Raw genomic sequence first — 19960 nt, forward strand, 5'->3', positions numbered from 1 at the left:
AGTTTTGTCAGGAGACTTGAGTGGAATGCTGGGTGTAAGGAATTATGTGGCACCTCTCAGATTCCAGAACCTTCCATCACAGAAATAACAGAAATTTGAGGGAAATGTGTTTGTTTAAGACAAATTTTGAGGTATGCAATGGATTCTGGGTAGCAGAACCTAGTGAGTGGCCCACAAGTCACCCCATCCTAAATTCCCCTGGGTTTCTAGTTTTCAGAAATGTACAGGTTTGCTAGGTTTTCCTGTGTACCGGCTGAGCTAGAGCCCAAAATCCACAGCTAGGCACTTTGCAAAAAACATGTCCCTATTCAGTGGAAAAATGTGATGTGTCCATGCTACGTTTTGGGGCGTTTCCTGTCACGGGCCTATCCACACAAGTGAGGTAGCATTTTTAAAGGGAGACTTGGAGGAAATCTGGGTGGAAGGAAGTTCATGGCTCCCCAGTTCCGATTCCAGAACTTTGAGGAAAATTTGTTTTTCAGACAAAAATTTGAAGTGTGCATAGGATTCTGGGTGCAAAAATGTGATGAGTCCCACAAGTCACCCCCTCCTGGATTTCACTAGATGTCTACTTTTCAAAAAGGTGCAGGTTTGCTATGTTTCCCCAGGTGCCAACTGAGCTAGAGCTCAAAATCCACAGCTAGGCACTTTGCAAAAAAGGTGTCAGTTTTCGGTAGAAAAATGTGATGTGTCCACGTAGTATTTTGAGGTGTTTCCTGTCGTGTGCACTAGGCGTACTAATACAAGCCCGGTGTTATTTGAATGGGGAGACTTGGGAAAATGCTGAGTGGAAAGAAGTTTTCGGCTCCCCTCAGATTCCAGAAGTTTGCATCACTGAAATGTGAGGAAAATGTGTTTTTTAGACAAATGTTGAGGTTTGCAAAGGATTCTGGCTGACAGAACCTGGTGACAGCCCCACAGGTCACCTCATTCTGGATTCTCCTAGGTGTCTAGTTTTTAAAACTGTACAGGTTTGCTAAGTTTCCCTAAGTACCAGTTGAGCTAGAGCCCAAAATCCCCAGCGAGGCACTTTGCAAAAAACTTGTCCGTTTTCTGTGGAAAAATGTGATGTGCCTACATTGCATTTTGAGGCGTTTCCTGTCACCAGCACTAGGCCTACCAGCACAAGGAGGTACAATTTTATTGGGTGACTTGGGGGAACAGAGTGTGGCAGAACAAGTGTTATTAACAATTATCTTTCTTTGCATTTGCACCTTCCAAAAGTAAGAAAAGTAATTTAGAGAAATGCCCTGTAATTCATATGCCAGCATGGGTACCCCAAATTCAGAGATGCGCAAACCACTGCTCATAAACTTCATGTCTTGTGTCCAGTTCAGAAATGCATAGGTTTCATTGATAGCTATTTTTCACTCTTTATATTTTACCAAATAAATTGCTATGTACCTGGTACATAATGAAAACCCATTGCAAGGTGCAGCTCATTTATTGGCTTTTGGTACCTTGGGTTCTTAGTGAACCTACATATCCTCGGAATCAGAATGACCCAGCAGACATGACAGCGTATTGCTTTTGAAAATCTGCCATGGCTGGAAAAAGTTACAGATGAAAACGTAGACAGAAATGGCTGTTTTTTTTTAACTCAATTTCAGTTTTTTATTTCAACTCTTACTTTCTATAAGAAAACCTTGCAACAAATCTACACAAATGACCCTTTGCTGAATTCTGAGTTTTTTCTACTTTTTCAGAAATGAATAGCTTTCCGGGATCCACTATTTGTTTCACACCCATTTCTGTCAATAAGTGTAAAGAGGTTGAAAGCACAAACAAATATAACAAATGAGATATGTCACAGTAAAATGTCAAAACTGTTGACAAATTTGGTTTTCTGATTCTAGTCTGTCTGTTCCTGAAAGCTGGGAAGATGGTGATTGTAGCACTGCAAACCCTTCTTTGATGCCGTTTGCAAGAGAAAAAACAGATGCTTTCTTCTGCAGTACTTTTTTCCCATTTAAAAAAAAAAAAAAGGTTTTAGCTGTATTTTGGCAAATATCTCAGTCCCCACCAGGGAAATTTACAAAAAGTGGGTACCTTTAGAATCCCCAGGATGTTGGAAAAAAATTACACAAATTTGGTGTGGATAGCTTATGTGGGCAAAAAGTCATAGGGGCCTAGGAGCCTAAGCATGAAAAGGCTTAGCACAGGAGAGGAAAAAGGCTTAGCTGCCATGCGGATAAACGAGGATCATGGCTGCACCTTCTGTGCTGCTGCCTATCCCTCGATGCTGTGAGGAGTTCTTTTATGAAACTAACACTCCTGATGAAGCCGGCTCACACTTGCCAGAAGGCCTCCTCGATCTGTGTCTCTCAAACTGACGTAATATCTTTATCAAAGTGTTCCAAATACGTCAAAGAACTCAGAGCCCACCTTCAACCTCACACTACAGACCCAAATCATGTCAACTACACCCAAAAGCTTACAACTGAATATGGCATCCAGAAACAAGGACATGTTTGGACAGGTTTTACTTGCATGTTATAGGGGGGACCTACTGCATGCAGCACTTTGAATACTAGTCAAGCCTAAATTAGTAGGTTGTATACTTGCACTTTAACCACCCAGTCCACGGATTTAATCTGTTCCTTTAGGTTTTAGTATTTTATAATGTTTGCACAGAACCAAATTAATTATTGGCTGCATGCAGTGTTCTTTGTGGTTCTAGAAACAATTTTAGTTGATATTTTTAAATATGCATTTTTTATGATGATTTGTTAAAATATGTGTTATGGTTTTTACTAACTAAACAATAAAGTTGACATGACATGGCTTCACTTTGCAAAGCTATTGATGTTTTAATCAGTTGCATAGCAAAATGTAAAATTTCAGGAGGTAGCAAAACCGTTGCCTGCCTAATGAATATTAATTAGGTAGGATGCATTTTTCGACCCCTCTTCCCACGAGATTGCATGCGAATACAGGGATGGATGCCTGAGAGAGACAGTAGACCTCTTTACCTGCTTTTCAAGAGAATTTTTTTCCTAAAGTGTCCTTTCTTGATTATGTGTATATTCTAGATATGTATAGCTTTTAAGACATATGTATAGTTCCTATTTTATAATAATAAATTATACACATACTCTTTAAGCCTGTTTAACAAATGTACATTTACTCACAGTTAAATATATATGTATGTATCCGTGAGTGTACATGTGTGTGTGTGTGTATATATATATATATATATATATATATATATATAGATATATGTGTGTGTGTGTGTGTATATCTATATATGTGTGTATTATTCTATGCTTAACATGTTCATAGGTCATTGTGTAGCTCCTAGATAAGTTGTTATATTAGATACTTATGAATTCCTACTTTCTTGTTTATATCACAATGAGGAAATGTTATCTTAACCATTTAACACCAAGCATTTCGCTATTAAAAAATAAAGGAAAGGTAAATTAATGTTAGAAAAGTACGCTTATTAATTAACATCAAATATTACAAATCTTGAAAGTCTGTGTTTATACAATATTATTTTACTTCTCATATTATTATACCCATTATTACATTCCTTGCACATGTATATCCTTACTAAGTGTTTACATATCGATTTATTTATTTCTCTAGTCCTACTGTACTAGAGAAACAAATAAATAAAAATAAATACAATTAAATCTATAAATAACATTAAAAATATAAATAATTAAGTTTAAAAAACATATAAATAAAATAATAAATAAATAACAAATATATACATTTTACTCTCTCATAAGTTTTACTCTGTCTCCCATCACCCTATGTCTCTATCGAGTTATCTTCTATTCCCACTCTGACTTATCCCAAACCCATTCTACTACTTTCATCTCCAAAATAACCCAGCCTAAACTCTTTCCCTCCTCTACTGCATCTAGCTCACCCCAAACCTCAGTTCACTACTACGATCTCCCAAACAACCCTATTAAATTCTCCCTCATTTATCTCACTTTTGACTCATCCAAAACCCTCCTGCTACTATGACCCCCCAGCCCCTTTCCACAAACCCTTCCCTCCTCCATCTCTCCTTTACTCATCACAAGCCTCATCCTCTTACTATAAACTCCTAATTACCACTTCTGGATTCTTCCTTCCTCTATCCCTCCATTACTCTAGTCGATCCAACTAACAAACTCACATCTCCTCTGCTCAAACTAAATCATATTAATACTAATACTGTACTTATATTTCCCTATACTAATCCACAGCTATTTCCTCTAGGGATCCAGAGTAGCATGCTACTTGCCGAAAGGCGCTTTGGGGTAGTAAGCGGTATATAAATACAATTCCAATGACAATAAAAAAGCAGGGGCTTTTTTAAAAATACATGTTGATTGCAATGTGAGATAACTTGGGTAGCATGCCATGGTCCCATTGAACACTCTCTGCTCATTCGGAGGCAACTCAGCAGGATTCTCAAAGGGAAAGGTGTCAAACAGAGACAACTTGCCCTTTGAAAATCAGTTACCACCCCTTCTCGGGGCCTGGGTATCTGTACCATTGGTTGGGTATCTGTTCCATCAGGTTGCAGCTGTAAAACCCTTGCTAAATAGCATTTTGAATGACTAACTGGAGGAGGATGCGAACTGCACTGTGCCGCCTAGTTGTGATTTTGACAGGGTCGCAAATGTTAATTTGCAAGTCAAACACTTTTCCAACTCACAGAGTAACTTTTTTAGATATATCCGAACACTTTTCTGCTGTCTCAGAGCCTCTGGTTTTCCAGCACAAACTAGTTTTGTACATTGAGCCCTAAACACTGTTTTTTCCCTCATTTAGGTGCACAGTGTTGATCCTACATGTTGTCAGCTCTGTATGCACCAAAACCTCAAATAAAAACTCGGAAACCTGTGTTCCTGTTCATTTTCAGAAGGTACTTTTCGAATACTAAAAAGAGGCAGCCACCTATGGGTTTTGGTACAAATTCTTATTTACTAACATTCATAGACAGTAATTTGAGCCAAATCCTTACGTCTCCCTGAGGCAGGCATAACAAGGTGCAAGTTTTCATCTTTGCATGTGTGCTACATTGAATAGCACACATGCAAAGTGGGAAAAGTCATAAAAGACAGGTTTAGTACTGATAACAGATATGGCACATTCTTTCTCTCTCCATTCGGCTCAAGGCACAGCAACAACTTTGGTCTTGAATAAAATATTAGTAAATTCTGGCCCTAATAAACACACATTTACCTCTGTGCACTCTTCCTTTGTCCCTGGGTTTCCAGATCAGCTGTTTCTTGTCCAGCTCTGATACGTCGTTGTCCAAGATAAAGTGTCTGTTACTCAAAGGAAAGTCAGAAATTTCTGGTATTTAGAACATGTGTATCCAACATAGTTTGTATATCTTGAATTTTTTTTCTTGATTTTCAGATGTTTCCAATTATGAAGGATTTAGGAGAAACCTTGGTAAGAAATTTACAGAAAAAAACAGAACAAGATGAACCCTTAGATATGAAACAGTAAGTAGGAAATCAAAGAAAATTAGGAAATTGTTGTTGCAGGGGTGCCGTAAAATGTCGAGCGTTGTCAGAGAAAATGTGTAATTTATAACAGTGTTGTGAATAGAAAGGTTTACAATAGAGTGACAAATGATGATGATCCTAAAAGATTCGAAAGTGTGTGGGAAATATTGAGATGTAAGACTGGGAGCCCTATTGAGGTTTGTATTTTGGATACTTGAGTTTGTAAAGATGGGAAATTATGTGACTTCATCTAACTTATCTGAGGCTTGATTCACAAAATAATTTGTGTGCCTATCCTTATGACCTAGGGGCACAAATGTGACTCCTTACTCACAATCTTGGATTATCAGTCCCTTTAGTGAAGCATTTACAGATGCACAAGGGATCAACCTGGTGAGCCATACCACTATTTATCTTATGTTTGTTTCTATTTGTCTGCCTTGACTCCAGCTACACATATTGGTGTTAGCCTATGCTCTCCCTGAAAAATTGCTCTACACTTTGAGTTGCTGTACACTATTTCATTTGTCTAATTAACATGATTAAAACTATTCAAAAAAACGTCTAGCCCAATTCTTCAGCAGAGAGACTACCTTAAAACTTCCTCATTTTACTTTCTAAATCTGGTGTCAGTGGTTGAAGTCGTGCCTGCCTGAACCTCTGAAGTACTCTCTCTTCCTGGAGCAAGCAAAGTGTGCTACTTCATACTTTTCATTAGTTTCTCATTTATCACTGATGGGGCACATATTGCAGTGAAAAGGGTTCTCTGAATAGTGGGTCTGTGTACACAGGTCAAGGTAAACACCACTCTTTGCCCTTTAGTGGGAAATTCAACCTCTCCATGGTTCTTACGTAATAGGGGCCATTCCTAGCCTTCTGCCAGTTTGGACATGCTAGCAGTAAACTTCCTAAGCATCCTAATTCATATCAATTTGGACAGTCTGGGTGAAAATGCAATCTCAGCATCCACAGGGGGATTTGATACTGATCTTACTCCTATAAACTGAACATCAGTAAAACAATGTCCCATCTGGGTGCTTACCCTGCTACATGCAGGTATGCAGTTTCCTGAAGATGTCAGAGCTTCTGGGGCAACTAGAATCCATCTCACCTCTGGATAAGCAAACCTCACTTCCCAACACTGCGCTAATACCAAGCTCTCCTAGATTCAACCCAGTCTTACTCGGTCACCTCAATTAGTCATTCACCTTTTTACTTGGAGCCACTCACCAGTCAGTGACAGGAGCATCCGAAATAGTGGCATCTGTTTGAATACTTTAGGCCCACCACTAAGCCTGTGGTGAATTTCTCACATAGATAATTCAGTACATCTAGGTCAGGATGACTCAAGGAGCCTTGGGTCTTACTTACATTAACAGTGAGAGGGATTCTGGGTAGTGCTATATTCCTAAGATTACCATAGATTCAGTCTATTCTTTGTTTTTTAGCACACCTAGCAGAGCCAATTGCCCTGTCCTTGATTCAAAGGAGAATGTGAGACTTTCAAGCAACCATGACATAGAACACTCCCATATTTCTATGCACAGTGATGAACTGTGATGAGTGTAGGAGGAAGCCTGCTTTTGTCCGTTTGTGTATAGTATGGTGTGCAGCATCTGCATCACTCAAACTAGTTCCAAATCTTCTGACCAAACCAACCTGTCAGATCTAGCTATTGGGCTCAGGTGGACAGTAGGATTGTCTTTGGTGATTTGCTTAAAAGTGGTTGAGGGAGAGGAAAGATGTTTTTCTTCAGTAATAATTATGTTAAAAGCAGTCTATGATTTTGGGTTTTTACTCCAGTTCTATATGGTTGCAGAAGCATGCATCTTTCATTATTATCAATTTGGGCTTGGAAGCTGTGATATTGTATTAGGCTTGTGGGAAGCCAAATGTCTATGATGAAAAGGCATTGGCTATAGGCAAGAGCCTGCTGTACTGTGCCTGGTGCAATGTAGTGTGAAAGAGTCATAATAATTTTGGAAGGATGATCTCATTTTAATCTGGTACTGTAGTCATTATTTAAAAAAAATATATATATTAGGAAGTGAATCATTTTTTAACATGTCATTAGAACAAAATCTTAATTTGAAATATTTTTTGAGGGATCATATAGTATATACAAACAGAAACAAAATCGACTTGTTCATGAACAACAGTTTGTTCTGCAAGCCATTCTTTGAGGCTACCCCACTGCTTCACAAATCAATTACATAATCTACTGCCTTTATGGCATGACTCTTCAAAAAGGAATGTCCTTTTGATTTCAAACGAGGGGGCATCTTTAGATTTCCATTTTTGCGCAATTAATGATCTGGCAGCCAGTGATGTGGAATACCTACTGGGGAGAGGTGATGGGAAAATTAGTACAGGTTACTGACAGAACAGGATTAATCAAACAAAAATGCTGCCTCTTGGGACTGTACATACATCCCAAAAAGAGGAAAATGCAAAATAACCATATATACTTATCTCTACCTCTCGATAAAAAGGCAATTGTCACTGCTTTGATACCTTGGTAGTTACCAAGAGTACAGAAATGGATGGAGCTGACAATTCATTTGGAAGGGATTACATTAGACGTCATCAGAGCGGGCAATCGCAAAAATCTGGGTAAACAAGAGCATACATAAACACGTGAGAACCTCCTGACTTTCTTCCGTGAAATACTGCTGCATAGGAATAACAATCCCTGCAGTGGACTGGTTAACCCTTCAGGTACCCAAGAGGATGCACCTGACTAAAGAAATGGAAGGCAATAGGGTCTTTGTAATAGGCTCCTTATTCATTCCTTTCAGTAATCCATACCTTCATGTGTAGCCCAGTGCTACCCTCGCCCCTCTGGGTGTACCCACAAATACACTAAATGATAATTGAGATGCACAACCCATTGATGTGTTGTAATGTTACTATTTCTTTTCTTATGGTTGCTGGTAATGTCACATGTATCTCTTCAATATGCAACCTTATTTGAGGTAACAATTTCACGAAACTAATAAAAACACTTAAAAAGGTAATGATGTGAAATGCAATGTCATATTCATTTTTTCCTTTCTTTTAAACAATCTTTGCCAGTCCAGCTCCCATATGCGGGAATCTAGTGATAAGGGTTGTTCTACTATTTAATCCAGTCATTTAATCACAGGTTTTTGAAGGTTTATCATTTTGCTACAGTCCCCAGCATATGTTTCCAGTTCCGAATTGCGTTAATGCATCTCTTATATGTAGCTGATATTGATTCTGTATATGTATTAATGCAAGCTAGAGTTAAATACAACTTATATATTGCAAAATACAGTATGTGCTGGAGATCAGACCTGAAAGGTAGGTGGACATCTGAATTTAGCCACCCCAATTCTGCTCTGAGAACTGAAAACCTAAATCTAATTCCCAGGTTGTTCTAATTTTATCATTATTTAATTTTCTTAAGTTACAAATTGTCATAAACTTTTGCTGTGCTGCCTTCATAGGCGGGAAGGTGTAACATCTCACTAAAAAATGTCTCACCATTGTGCAAGCTGTGCGACTGAAATGTAATTCTCAGCTGCAAATACTTCTTTTTAATTGAATATTGATTTTTTTGTCTAACTTCCTTTAGTGCCCTAAACCTTTTATGATTCCTCAATTGTTTAAGTTTCTATAAACCTTTATCGGCCCTTTAAAATATTAGACTAGGCAGTTTTCAGGGAGTTCCGGATTGTTCCAAAATAGTAGACATTCCTGCTTACTATTTATGATCATCTAATAAATAATGCATACATCTCACAAAGGTCTCTGAGACCTTGAAACGTAATGGTTTTATATTGTTTGACTTTTAAGAATTTACAAAACCATTTAAACCATATTTTCCTGTCATTTTCTTCAATAGAATCATACAATATTGCCAATTTTTCACCTTAATCACGGCTCATTGAAGCATCTGTGATATGGCTGCTAAGTGGGAAGAGCCCATCTCTCTTCTCCAAGGGTACACATACTTTATTTCCTTGCAACTCTGGGTCCTTTGAATCCCCATAAGAATGATGTTATTATCCCATTGATTCTTTTAAGAAACATTTTTAAATAACTTGGCAGTGTATGAAAAAGGAATAGATACTAAGGTAGGTAACCATTTTGATTATATTAATCCTACCTATTATCAAGAGAGGGAAATGGCAACACCTCTTATTTAAATTTTGCTATATATCAACAAATAGTCAAGCATAATCAACTACAAATATCTTCTAATGATGCACAAAATAGTACTCCTAAAAAACTGAGGCCCATATTTATACTTTTTTAGCGTGCATTTGCGTCAATTTGTGACGCAAAAGTGGAGCAAACTTGCAAAATACAATTGTATTTTGTGAGTTTGTGCCGTTTTTGCATCAAAAAGTGGCAATTGCGGCACTAATAAAGTATAAATATGGGCTCGATTGTGTTGGTGGTTGCCATGCTTGTTATTCCAGGGTAAGATCGGGTGGTTCAAAGGTTATCAATAGAACCTATTTCTTGGTAGCATTTGTTTTCTACTCTGACATAATACAAAACCTTTTTTTCATGGTGTCCAAAACAGGCTTTATATTACTTCCCACTGGAGTTAGAGTAAGGAATATTGAACATCATCTCCATTTTTGTATTAATTCATAGAGTATGTTTTGGTGCACATTGCAAGTAGCATGAGCAGGACTGTTAGCGCTTCTAGTCTGTTTTTCTCTACACTGTAAAAGTTATTCATTTAGGTCAGTTAATCTGGGATCATTGCTTCTTGATAGTCAAAACCTTGGGTGCATTTCATGAAGCAATTTCTGTTCATCCACAAACTCCTGTAATTGACTAGCAACCATCTTTCGTGATTTTGTGGTTGAATAGATGCTGACAATTGTAGAACTCAGTAATGGTGTTAAAAGAATGTGGGATTCTTTACAGCATTACGAGAAGTTGAATAAGTTAATTGTTTGTGTGAACTAAAAAGGCAAGAGAAATGGATTTCTCTGGTGTAGTTGGTGTAAAGACCTGTGGGATGTGATGAGCCCTTTAGATACTAACAGTGCTTGGGGAATGATGTAACATTACGGGTTCTAAGAGGCTGACAGTGCAAGAATAATGGGATGTCAACACTGATGGATTTCAAAGATCTGTGGAGCATGATTTAGGGTATACATTCCTTGAAAGAGGAAGGACTTGCTTTGGATTTGCGTGGTTAGCAAAGATGGTTTGGTAGTGTGGGTGCATGATGAGTCTTTGTTCTTGAAACCACTTGCAAAAATGTGGGATTTAAAAGAATGTGCTATATATGGTTGAAAACGGGCGTGGGTGAGTCTGGGATGCTTAAAGGAAGATTGTGGGTATGGTCAAAATGATGGGTGAATATGTAAGGGAACGATGGCTTCATCAAAAAGACTAAGGACAGCGTGCAAAGGGATTAAAATTCAAGTTTTGCAGTAAACCATACCTTCCACAATATTCACCTGATAAATTGCAGAAGTTAATACCCGCTGAAATTTATCAGAGGAAAAGGGCTGTAACAAAGTGGAACATGTGGAATTTGTTATGGTAAACAACCAATCCTGCAGTTCATAACTACATGTTCCCACAAAAACTCAGAATAAGAGGTATTTACAGCAGCTGGTAAATACCACACACTGGTGTAGAGGCATTTAGCAGGTGCTGAAAATTCCACTCTTATTCTGACCCACTCTGGGGGAACTAAAATCATATGCTGTCAACTTCCTCCTTTTGGCAAAGGTATTTCTGTGCAGAAAGATGTGAGTTGAAGGTGCTGCATCTTAGTAAAACTATGAGCAAATGTGATTAATCAAACAGTTCAAGGAAAGATATTTAATAAAGTTGAATTTGGTATTTCATGATGATAATGCTCCAGATATCTATAGAGAAAATAGAGCTTTTTTATTATTCCAGATTGCTATTGAAATTTGCGTGTCTGTCGATTGTATGCCGACTCATGCTGCACAGGATTTGAATTGCCACAAAAAAATCTTGAAAATATTTCCTTGCTAATGAAGAAAAACTTATAAAATCACTGTAATAATAGATCTCAGTTTACCAATTTCTCTGGTATCCAGATTTAGATGCTGTACAGTTGTATAGATTTCCCTTTGTCGCTTATGGATGGGAAAGTGAGATAGTTTAACATATTCAGGCATTCGTACTCATTACATATCACTTACAATTATTGATTGGCTAGAAGATATTGATGATTTTGCTCTAGAATTTGGATTTGAGCTACACAATAAATAACTCCAATTTAATTTCATTTCTGCTCAGAACGTTTGCCTCCTACAGTACTGATGTGGTCATCAGCACCTCGTTCGGTGTGAGCATTGACTCTATGAACAACCCGAAAGATCCCTTTGTTACTAATGGAAGGAGACTCTTTAATTTCAGGTTCATGAACCCATTGTTAATTATCATAGGTAAGAATACTGAGACACTTTGTACCGTTAAAAAGCATCTTAGATATAACTTCACTTAAAATCTATTTTGATTCCAGCATGTGCTGTTATTCTTGCATGATTTTCCTTTTCATTTATCATTTATCGTTTATCATTTATCTAAAGTTGTGATTGGTCATACAGTACATGCAAATACTGCCTTCAAATTAGATGACTCTGGCATTTTTAGTCTTGGATGTTACAGGGGCATTCCACCTTTGCATAACCTAAAACATCAAGGTGCTTTTGACTACAAAACATATATTCCTTAAAATTATTATAATACCAGGCACTAATTCCTGACTAGTACCAAAAGTAGATATCTCCTAGGCAAGCCCTCCACATGACTTCTAATATGACTCCTCATTCCAGTCCAGTATCTCTTGCATAGTCATTTACACCGTGTCCTTGCTGAAATTTAATAGCTTATTGGAGACAGAGTCAATGCTGGGTGTGGGTAAGAGTGTCATCATGTGGCAGGCATTTCTAACAAACATGTCAATAGATTGATAGGTGGACAAATAATTGTTTTTAGATAAATCTAGAGTAAACATTAGGGTACATTAGTCCTCATTTTGCAGGTGTTATCACACATAATATCAAAAAGGATGTGGGCATTTTAAATGCATCTCTTAGTGCTTCCTGAATTTCTATTATGGCTTTGGGTTCAGAACATATGTTATCAACATTTTAATTGTCTTCTTCAAGAAGATTGTTTGTAAAATCTCAGAGTGACACAAGTATTGTTTGTACTTGAGCTATAGTCTCTACCCTTTGTCCATAAACTCTATGTCTATACGAATAGCATCATTCCTTAGGTTCTAGACATATCAGTCGGAAATCATCTGGTAAGTTCTGGGGCACTGGACCATAGGCCTTCAGACTTCTGTCTTAACACAGAAATTGGCATCAATAACCTGACTTGTGTTTGAGCTAGCCTAGCTAACTGTCCAGCATGGGACCCAAAAGATAGTTATTTATGGAGATCTGCTAACACAATTTTGATTGGCTCCGCCTTACTTGATCTTTATGTTTTACACTGGTACAAAGGGCAATTAAATAATCGACTGTGGCCTACATTTGCACAAGCTGTGAGTGCCCTCTTTTGGGTCTGGGCAAAGTGCTCTGAACCAACTTCTAACTGCCATGAGTTTTTTGTCAAATTTGGAGTTTCTGAAATTCAATCTGCAGGTATTATGCCAGATGTTTTGTGAAAACAGCATAGAACACAGATATCCCAGTATGCAGAAACCTTCACATAGCTCTTCAGAAACTCAGAGGTGGGAAACACCTGAGAGCAAAATTGATGGAAAACAAGGCAAGGCTCAAAGGATAGTTCGAGAGAAAGGACAGAGTGAAGACTTTGGTCGGGCTTGTCCTGCCTAAAAAAGACTCATCCGATCCTACTAATGTAATTACTCTATTATAACATTTGTGGCATTTACCAAGACTCAGCTCTAAAATGGTAGCACCCAGGAGTGTTTTCTTGATGGTAATTAACTAAGACTGTAAGTTGTCACTTCTGAGTCACAGATATATTCCTGTGTGTTTTCTTCCAGGAAATCAAGAATGCACACCTATTTTGAGCATTAAATGCTGACTTGCACTCCTAATTATTCTTGGACACAATGGTTCAGCCTGAGATACAATTGCACAGGCTCAAACACTAGTGGTTTGCATCATTGTTCCAAAAATGTATTTTACCATCAAAGTCTCACATTTATCATATTACCATAGTTTAAAACTGAACTATGGTTTTCGCTCAAGCATGCAAAACCACAGAAATTCGACCCTTATGGAATCCAAAGCTTTCAAGGCGTGGCATAACTCAATCAACTGTCATGCACAAAACACTCATTTGCAAGTGGCAGTAGAAAAAGGGTAATGAAGGAAGAGTTAAGTATGGAAGGCGATGCAAGTCCATGGCATACGTTTCATACCCTAACTGGTGAATTACAGTGGTTTCCTTATTTGAGTCATAACCATAACTCAGTATATATCTATCCATCTATCTATCTATCTATCTATCTATCTATCTATCTATCTATCTATCTATCTATTTGTAGATAGATAGATAGATAGATATATATCTATATATATACATATATACATATATATATATATACACACACACATGCACATATATATATATATATATATATATATATATATATTTATATATCGGTCTATTCACACACACTACTATGCACACCTGTCATCTGAGAGAGAGGTCTGAAAGTAGAGGCCAGTCCATCCATACACCCAGCTACACACACCCGTCATCCGAGAGAGATGACTGACAACATAGGCCACTCTATCCACACATGCTGCTATGCACACTCGTCATATGAGAGAGAGGTCTGACAGGAGAGAGCAGTCACTCCCCACACACTACTGTGCATACCCATCATCTGAGAGACAGGTCTGAAAGTAGAGGCCAGTCCTGCCCACCCTACTATCCACACCCATCATCTCACAGAGAGGTTTGGAAGGAGAGGCCAGTTCATCCACACACTCTACGTCACACACCTATCATCTGAGAGAGACATATGACTGGAGAGAGTAATCCCTCCCCACACACTGCAACACACACCTGTCATCTATTGTTATGGATGCATAGATCTGAGGTGCCTCCACATGCCTGGGGTACTTATACTATACTCATTATTTCTGCTCCCCCAGCTGAACTTCTTCTTGCAAAGTTTACAGATGGCATACTTTGCAGAAACGTTTTTGCCACCTTGCCTCGTGTCGAAGAACTGGCACACCAAGGATTCCTTGGGAAGCTAAGATGACTAAGTCAGTGAAACTGATCCCAGCTGCTCATCAGAATCTGCTGACAACATCTTTGTGTTGGAAGCTAAAAAGTGATGGAGAGCAAGCCAGAAGTGTCTACCTTCACCAAAATCCAATAGGGAAGCATAGCAAAAAGGTTGGAATCTTCTTTCTGTAAATAAAGACATCCATATGAACAAATCACAATACTTCCTTGGGGTGTATTTCCTCTCCCGGACCTCTCACGAGTGTCTCGCGAACATCTTGCATGACCGCAAAAAAAGGTTTTGTTTTATATCTTGTAAGGAACAATACATAATTAAATTTTCTAAGTTAATCAAAATCTCTAATATCCTACTTTGTTGAGAATGAGAAGAAAACACTGTTATTAACTCAATTCAAATGTATGATCTTGCAAGTGGTTCGCGAGAACCAAACACAGAGTACAGCCTTCTCGGAGTCCACTCAGGGGATTGTGCGACCAGCTCCCATGGCCGTCTTGCAAGAACCATCACTTTAAAAAAAAAAAATAATAATAACCTACCATTTTTGAAAGGTTATTCTATTTGAGATTAGCATTAAATAATAACTGAAAACATGAAAAAGAACTACATACAATACAGTACAATGAAACTTATAACTCAACAATCTCACAAGTATCCCAAGAGCTGCTCTTGAGCCTCTTGCTAGAGTTATGACACCTCTAAAATAGATTGCTTGTAACATGTCTTAATATGAGAGTTACAAGAACTGAGGAAATTCACAATCTCAACTACAGATATTGCTGTAATAATCTGTTTAATACTCACACACTGTTTAGAAACATTTTGCAATCTGTGAACCATTTCACATTATGTTACAATAAAAAAAAATCTTATTTAAAATAATCAGTGCACAGAGGATTTACGTACAGTCATTGTAACATGCATACACTCACAAAATAAATTAATTTACTTAACTAAACCTAGGAATTCACTGAAAAAAACAAAGACTACAGGGTTGTTATAGTTAGGTTTGGAATTTACTCATACAAATCCATAGAAATTCAGCAGTTAGAGTTATTTCAAGTGACCATAACTTCGCCCTAAGATAATTGTGCCATGCACCACTAATTACTCCACATATTATATCACTGATGACATCTTCTATGGCATCTTTGATATTTGATATTATCACTGCAACATTTGCAATAAAATTATTGATAAGAAAGCTGTGCATGGCAAGGGTGCGAGTTATAGTTACCTTGCCCATCTCTTAGAGCATACTTACCCTACACACTGCATGCCCACATTCCCACCACTATTGCCTTTTTCTTCTTTACATATCTTTTTTTTCTTAGAGACCTCATGCTCATTAGTAATTTGAACACGGTTGTTCTTTACAACTAAAGAGTGATGTCATCAGAGAGACCACTTTCAGATAGTATTTCCAAATGCATATAATGTGTACTTGGAGTCATCTTTCCTTACTGACTAAATTGGATAGAAGTGGCTCTTTAAACTGCATTTTCTAAAAACCTTCATAATATTGAGGTTTATCCTGCCTTTGTGGCAAGTACAAGCCACCTGTGGGGTCGCAACTGGTCACCTGGGCTTCCATCGGTTTAACAGTACTCAAGTTAGGAGTTACTAGGGGTGACAATCTGTGCGGAATTTCATTGCCACAAGACATGACTTCCAGATTAGTTTAGGTGTTTTGTTACACAGACTACTCTGTAGGTTTAAGGGACTTGGGGGGTACTGTAAGCTCCACTAGAAAATCTGATATCTGAGACCCGGACACACTCTGTTAGTGTTTGGATTAGACAAACAGAACCTGTCCTGATTTCATTAAATATTCACTTACACATCGAAGTCCACAACCCTAAAAAGGAAATCTGCCTCTTTCTTCTATATGGTCACAAACCTCCTCAGTGAGTTGCAATGTCCTTATAGATAGAGTAATATGGTAATTTAACCCTATGTCATTTGGTAGGCATATTTTTCTTCATAACAGTCATCATTGTTATGGAAGGTAAATAAAATGATCCTTCAATTTGGATTTGAAGATCAGAAGTATAAGTGTAGGACTTATATGCAGGACAGGGCCTTTCCAGATCCTAGGAGCATTCTCTGAGAAGTTATGTTTGAAAGTGAATATTATTTTCTTTTTGTGTTCACATTTCTTTATTGAATTTTCATAATACAAAATACAGTCTTGCCAGCAACAAATAAAAATATTAGTAATCCATTATCATTATTATAGTAAACATTTCAAAGAGGTGGTTTGAGAAATAATACAGATGTCCTTCTCACACTAAAGTAGAAGGCTGTTTGGATATGTTTAACACCTGGTCAGTCCTTCTACATCCTTACAGGCTTCATCTAACATGTTTTACGAATAGATTTGGTTCCCTTCCCATGACAGTAAATTATTTTGGTGTTTAGGAATATAAGAGTATCTACAAATTTGAATCCTAGTTACCACAATGGATGGTAAGATTCATCTGATAAATATTATATCACACTCTTGTTTCGCCTATGTGATTCCACCAATGTCATCAATTTTTTTTTTTGCTTTCTAGTTTTGTTTCCATTTCTCATTCCTGTTCTGCAAAAAATGAATTTCTGCCTGATTCCCAATGACCTGCTGCAGTTTTTTAAAAGTGCTGTCAAAAGCCTCAAGGAAAAGAGGCAAAAAGGCAATCGTGAGGTGAGTGCAACACAAAATCAGAAATAAAGGAATAGAAAGATCCAAGTGACAAGCAATAATGTCTTTAAGATAGAATGTCCGTGTACGATTCTAACTTGTGTCAAAAATGTCCACTCCCCTTCCAATGACTAAGGAAGAAACATCATGGTGTGCCCTTTATTACCCGGATTGCTGATTCAAGTCTCTGAACCCAGTCCATTGACCGCCAGACCACATCATGGCCTCACCGTTTAATCGGTGTTTAGTTTTACATGTTCTTAAAGTGTGTCAGAAATCCCCAGATAGCCACAGTTTGCTTGAGTGTGGGTGTCAGCGCATTGGCGGTCTCAGAGCATCTGGAAAGGCCGGCTCACTTGCAGCATCTGAATCCTTTGCAATAATTCTGTCTTTCTCAACTTCAAAAAAGGATATCGCCTTTGTAACTCTTTAAAGTCTCTGCAGGCCCAATAGTCTTCCTGGACAAACCTATGTATGCTTAGTGCTGGGAGTGCAGTAAAAAACCCTATTGATAAAAGTTCGAATGCAAAAGCAGTTTATTGTATTAAAAAGGTTAATTTAAAATATCTTCTAAAAATATGTATGCGCTAACATAACAATTTTAATGAAAGGTATGCCTATGAATTAAAAATTGCATTTCAATTGATTCTTGGGGCATCTGGCAGAGTAGGAATTCAGGAAGCATGATATATAAAACAACTTGTTTTTCATATAGTGCTTCATACCTCACCTGTGAAGTTTCCAGGAGCTCTAAATAACATTTGTGACTATTTCCAAATGTACTGTCATCAATTTATCTATTTTAGAGGGATGGAAGGCCTCCCTTATCTGGATTCATACTCATGATTGCTGATCTCCTCCTTGTTCTAGTGCTGAAACTTCAGCTCCTTGAGCTATACTTCCTGAATCATAAATAAGCGTATCATGCTATCTCAAACGTTTCTAGGAAGGCTGATGGTCCCCCATGCAAAGTTTCCTTCATTCCTTGTTCTTTAATTTTTTTCACTTTGTCATCTTTCGTTTTTCCTTTGCATTCTTTTCTCCTTCTTTATTTCACACTCTCCTTTCATTTTTCCCGCACTCATTTTTGTCTTTGCAATGTTTATCATGTTTTGGTCTCTAAGTATGTTTGGTTACTTCACCACTCTTCCCTTCCCATGGATCTGTCCAGGTATATTCTTTTCTTTTTGGTGTTTCACTTTGTTAAATCTGACATCCTTAGGGTGGTCATCCCCCAACTTTGTACCTGCCTCCCTCCACTTTTCTGACACTGTTTGTGCTGGTTTTAGGACTCTGCACACTTTACCACTGCTAACCAGAGCTAACGTGCTTATGCTCTTTCCCTTCAAATATGGTAACATTGACTCATACCCAATTGGCATATTTAATGTACTTATAAGTCCCTAGTAAAGTGCACTACATGCGCCCAGGGCCTGTAAATTAAATGCTACTAGTGGGCCTGCAGCACTGATTGTGACACCCACATAAATAGCCCCGTAACCATGTCTCAGGCCTGCCATTGCAAGGCCCGAGGGTGCAGTTTCACTGCCACTTCGACTTGGCATTTAAAAGTACTTGCCAAGCCTTAAACTACCCTTTTTCTACATATAAGTCACCCCTAAGGTAGGCCCTAGGTAACCCATAGGGCAGGGTGCTATGTAGGTAAAAGGCAGGACATATACATGTGTGTTTTATATGTCCTGGTAGTGGAAAACTCCTAAATTTGTTTCCACTACGGTGAGGCCTGCTCCTTTTATAGGCTAGCATAAGGCCTACCCTCATATACTGTTTGAGTGGTAGACTCCGATCAGAAAGGGGTAAACAGGTCATGTTTAGTAGGACAAGAATGTTAATAGAAAATCCTTCTTATTGGTGAGGTTAGAGTTTATATTACTTTATTAGAAATGCCACTTTTAGAAAGTGAGTATTTCTCTGCACTTAAAATCCATATGTGCCTTACAGCCTGTCTCCAATCAACATCTGGGCTGGGCTGGTTGACAGCTTCCACAAGCATTTCACCCAGACACAACAAACACAGGATACTCAGTCACACCTGCACTCATTTGCTTGCTGAATGGGTCTTCCTGAGCTAGAAGGGTGGAGGGCCTGAGACTTACATTTCAAAAGCTGGTGGCCTCTCCTCACACAGTGGACTGCCAAACCCCCTTCTGGGACCCTGGCAGACAGACCTGTACTGAAAGGGACCTTGTGCACTTCAAAGGCATTTTTGGGTCTATAAACTGGGTCTCTGACCCCCACTTAATCCGTGACTTTTGGACCAGAACCTGCAACCTCTCAAGAGGAACTGGCTGGATGCCCAAAGGACTCACCAGGACTGCTTTGCTGTCAGGAATGCTGCCTTGCTGTTGCCCTGCTGCCTTGCTGGCCTCTGACTTTTCTGAGAACTGGGCTCCAAGGGCTTGGATTGAGCTTGCCTTCTGTTTCCTGAAGTCTGAGGGCCAAAAAGACTTCATCTCTTCAAGGAAATTCCATGTGCACCGAAAATCGATGCACAGCATGCAGGAAATGACGCACAGCCTGCCTTGTGACAAGAAAAATGCTGCACAGCTGAACCGGAACGACGCAGCCCGCCTTCCCGAG

At 38.4% G+C, this 19960-nt stretch overlaps 1 protein-coding gene across 1 annotated transcript in view; it reads left to right on the forward strand.

Annotated features, from left to right (window-relative positions):
* Positions 1-19960, forward strand: part of LOC138261212 (cytochrome P450 3A21-like) — a 184025-nt gene that overhangs the window by 70522 nt on the left and 93543 nt on the right. The window contains exons 6-8 of the mRNA XM_069209965.1: positions 5371-5459; positions 11730-11878; positions 17235-17362. Coding sequence (XP_069066066.1) covers positions 5371-5459; positions 11730-11878; positions 17235-17362 — 366 coding nt within the window. The remainder of the gene's footprint in view (positions 1-5370; positions 5460-11729; positions 11879-17234; positions 17363-19960) is intronic.

Source organism: Pleurodeles waltl, chromosome 10 (genome assembly GCF_031143425.1).
Source record: "Pleurodeles waltl isolate 20211129_DDA chromosome 10, aPleWal1.hap1.20221129, whole genome shotgun sequence".
Taxonomy (NCBI): Eukaryota; Metazoa; Chordata; class Amphibia; order Caudata; family Salamandridae; genus Pleurodeles; species Pleurodeles waltl.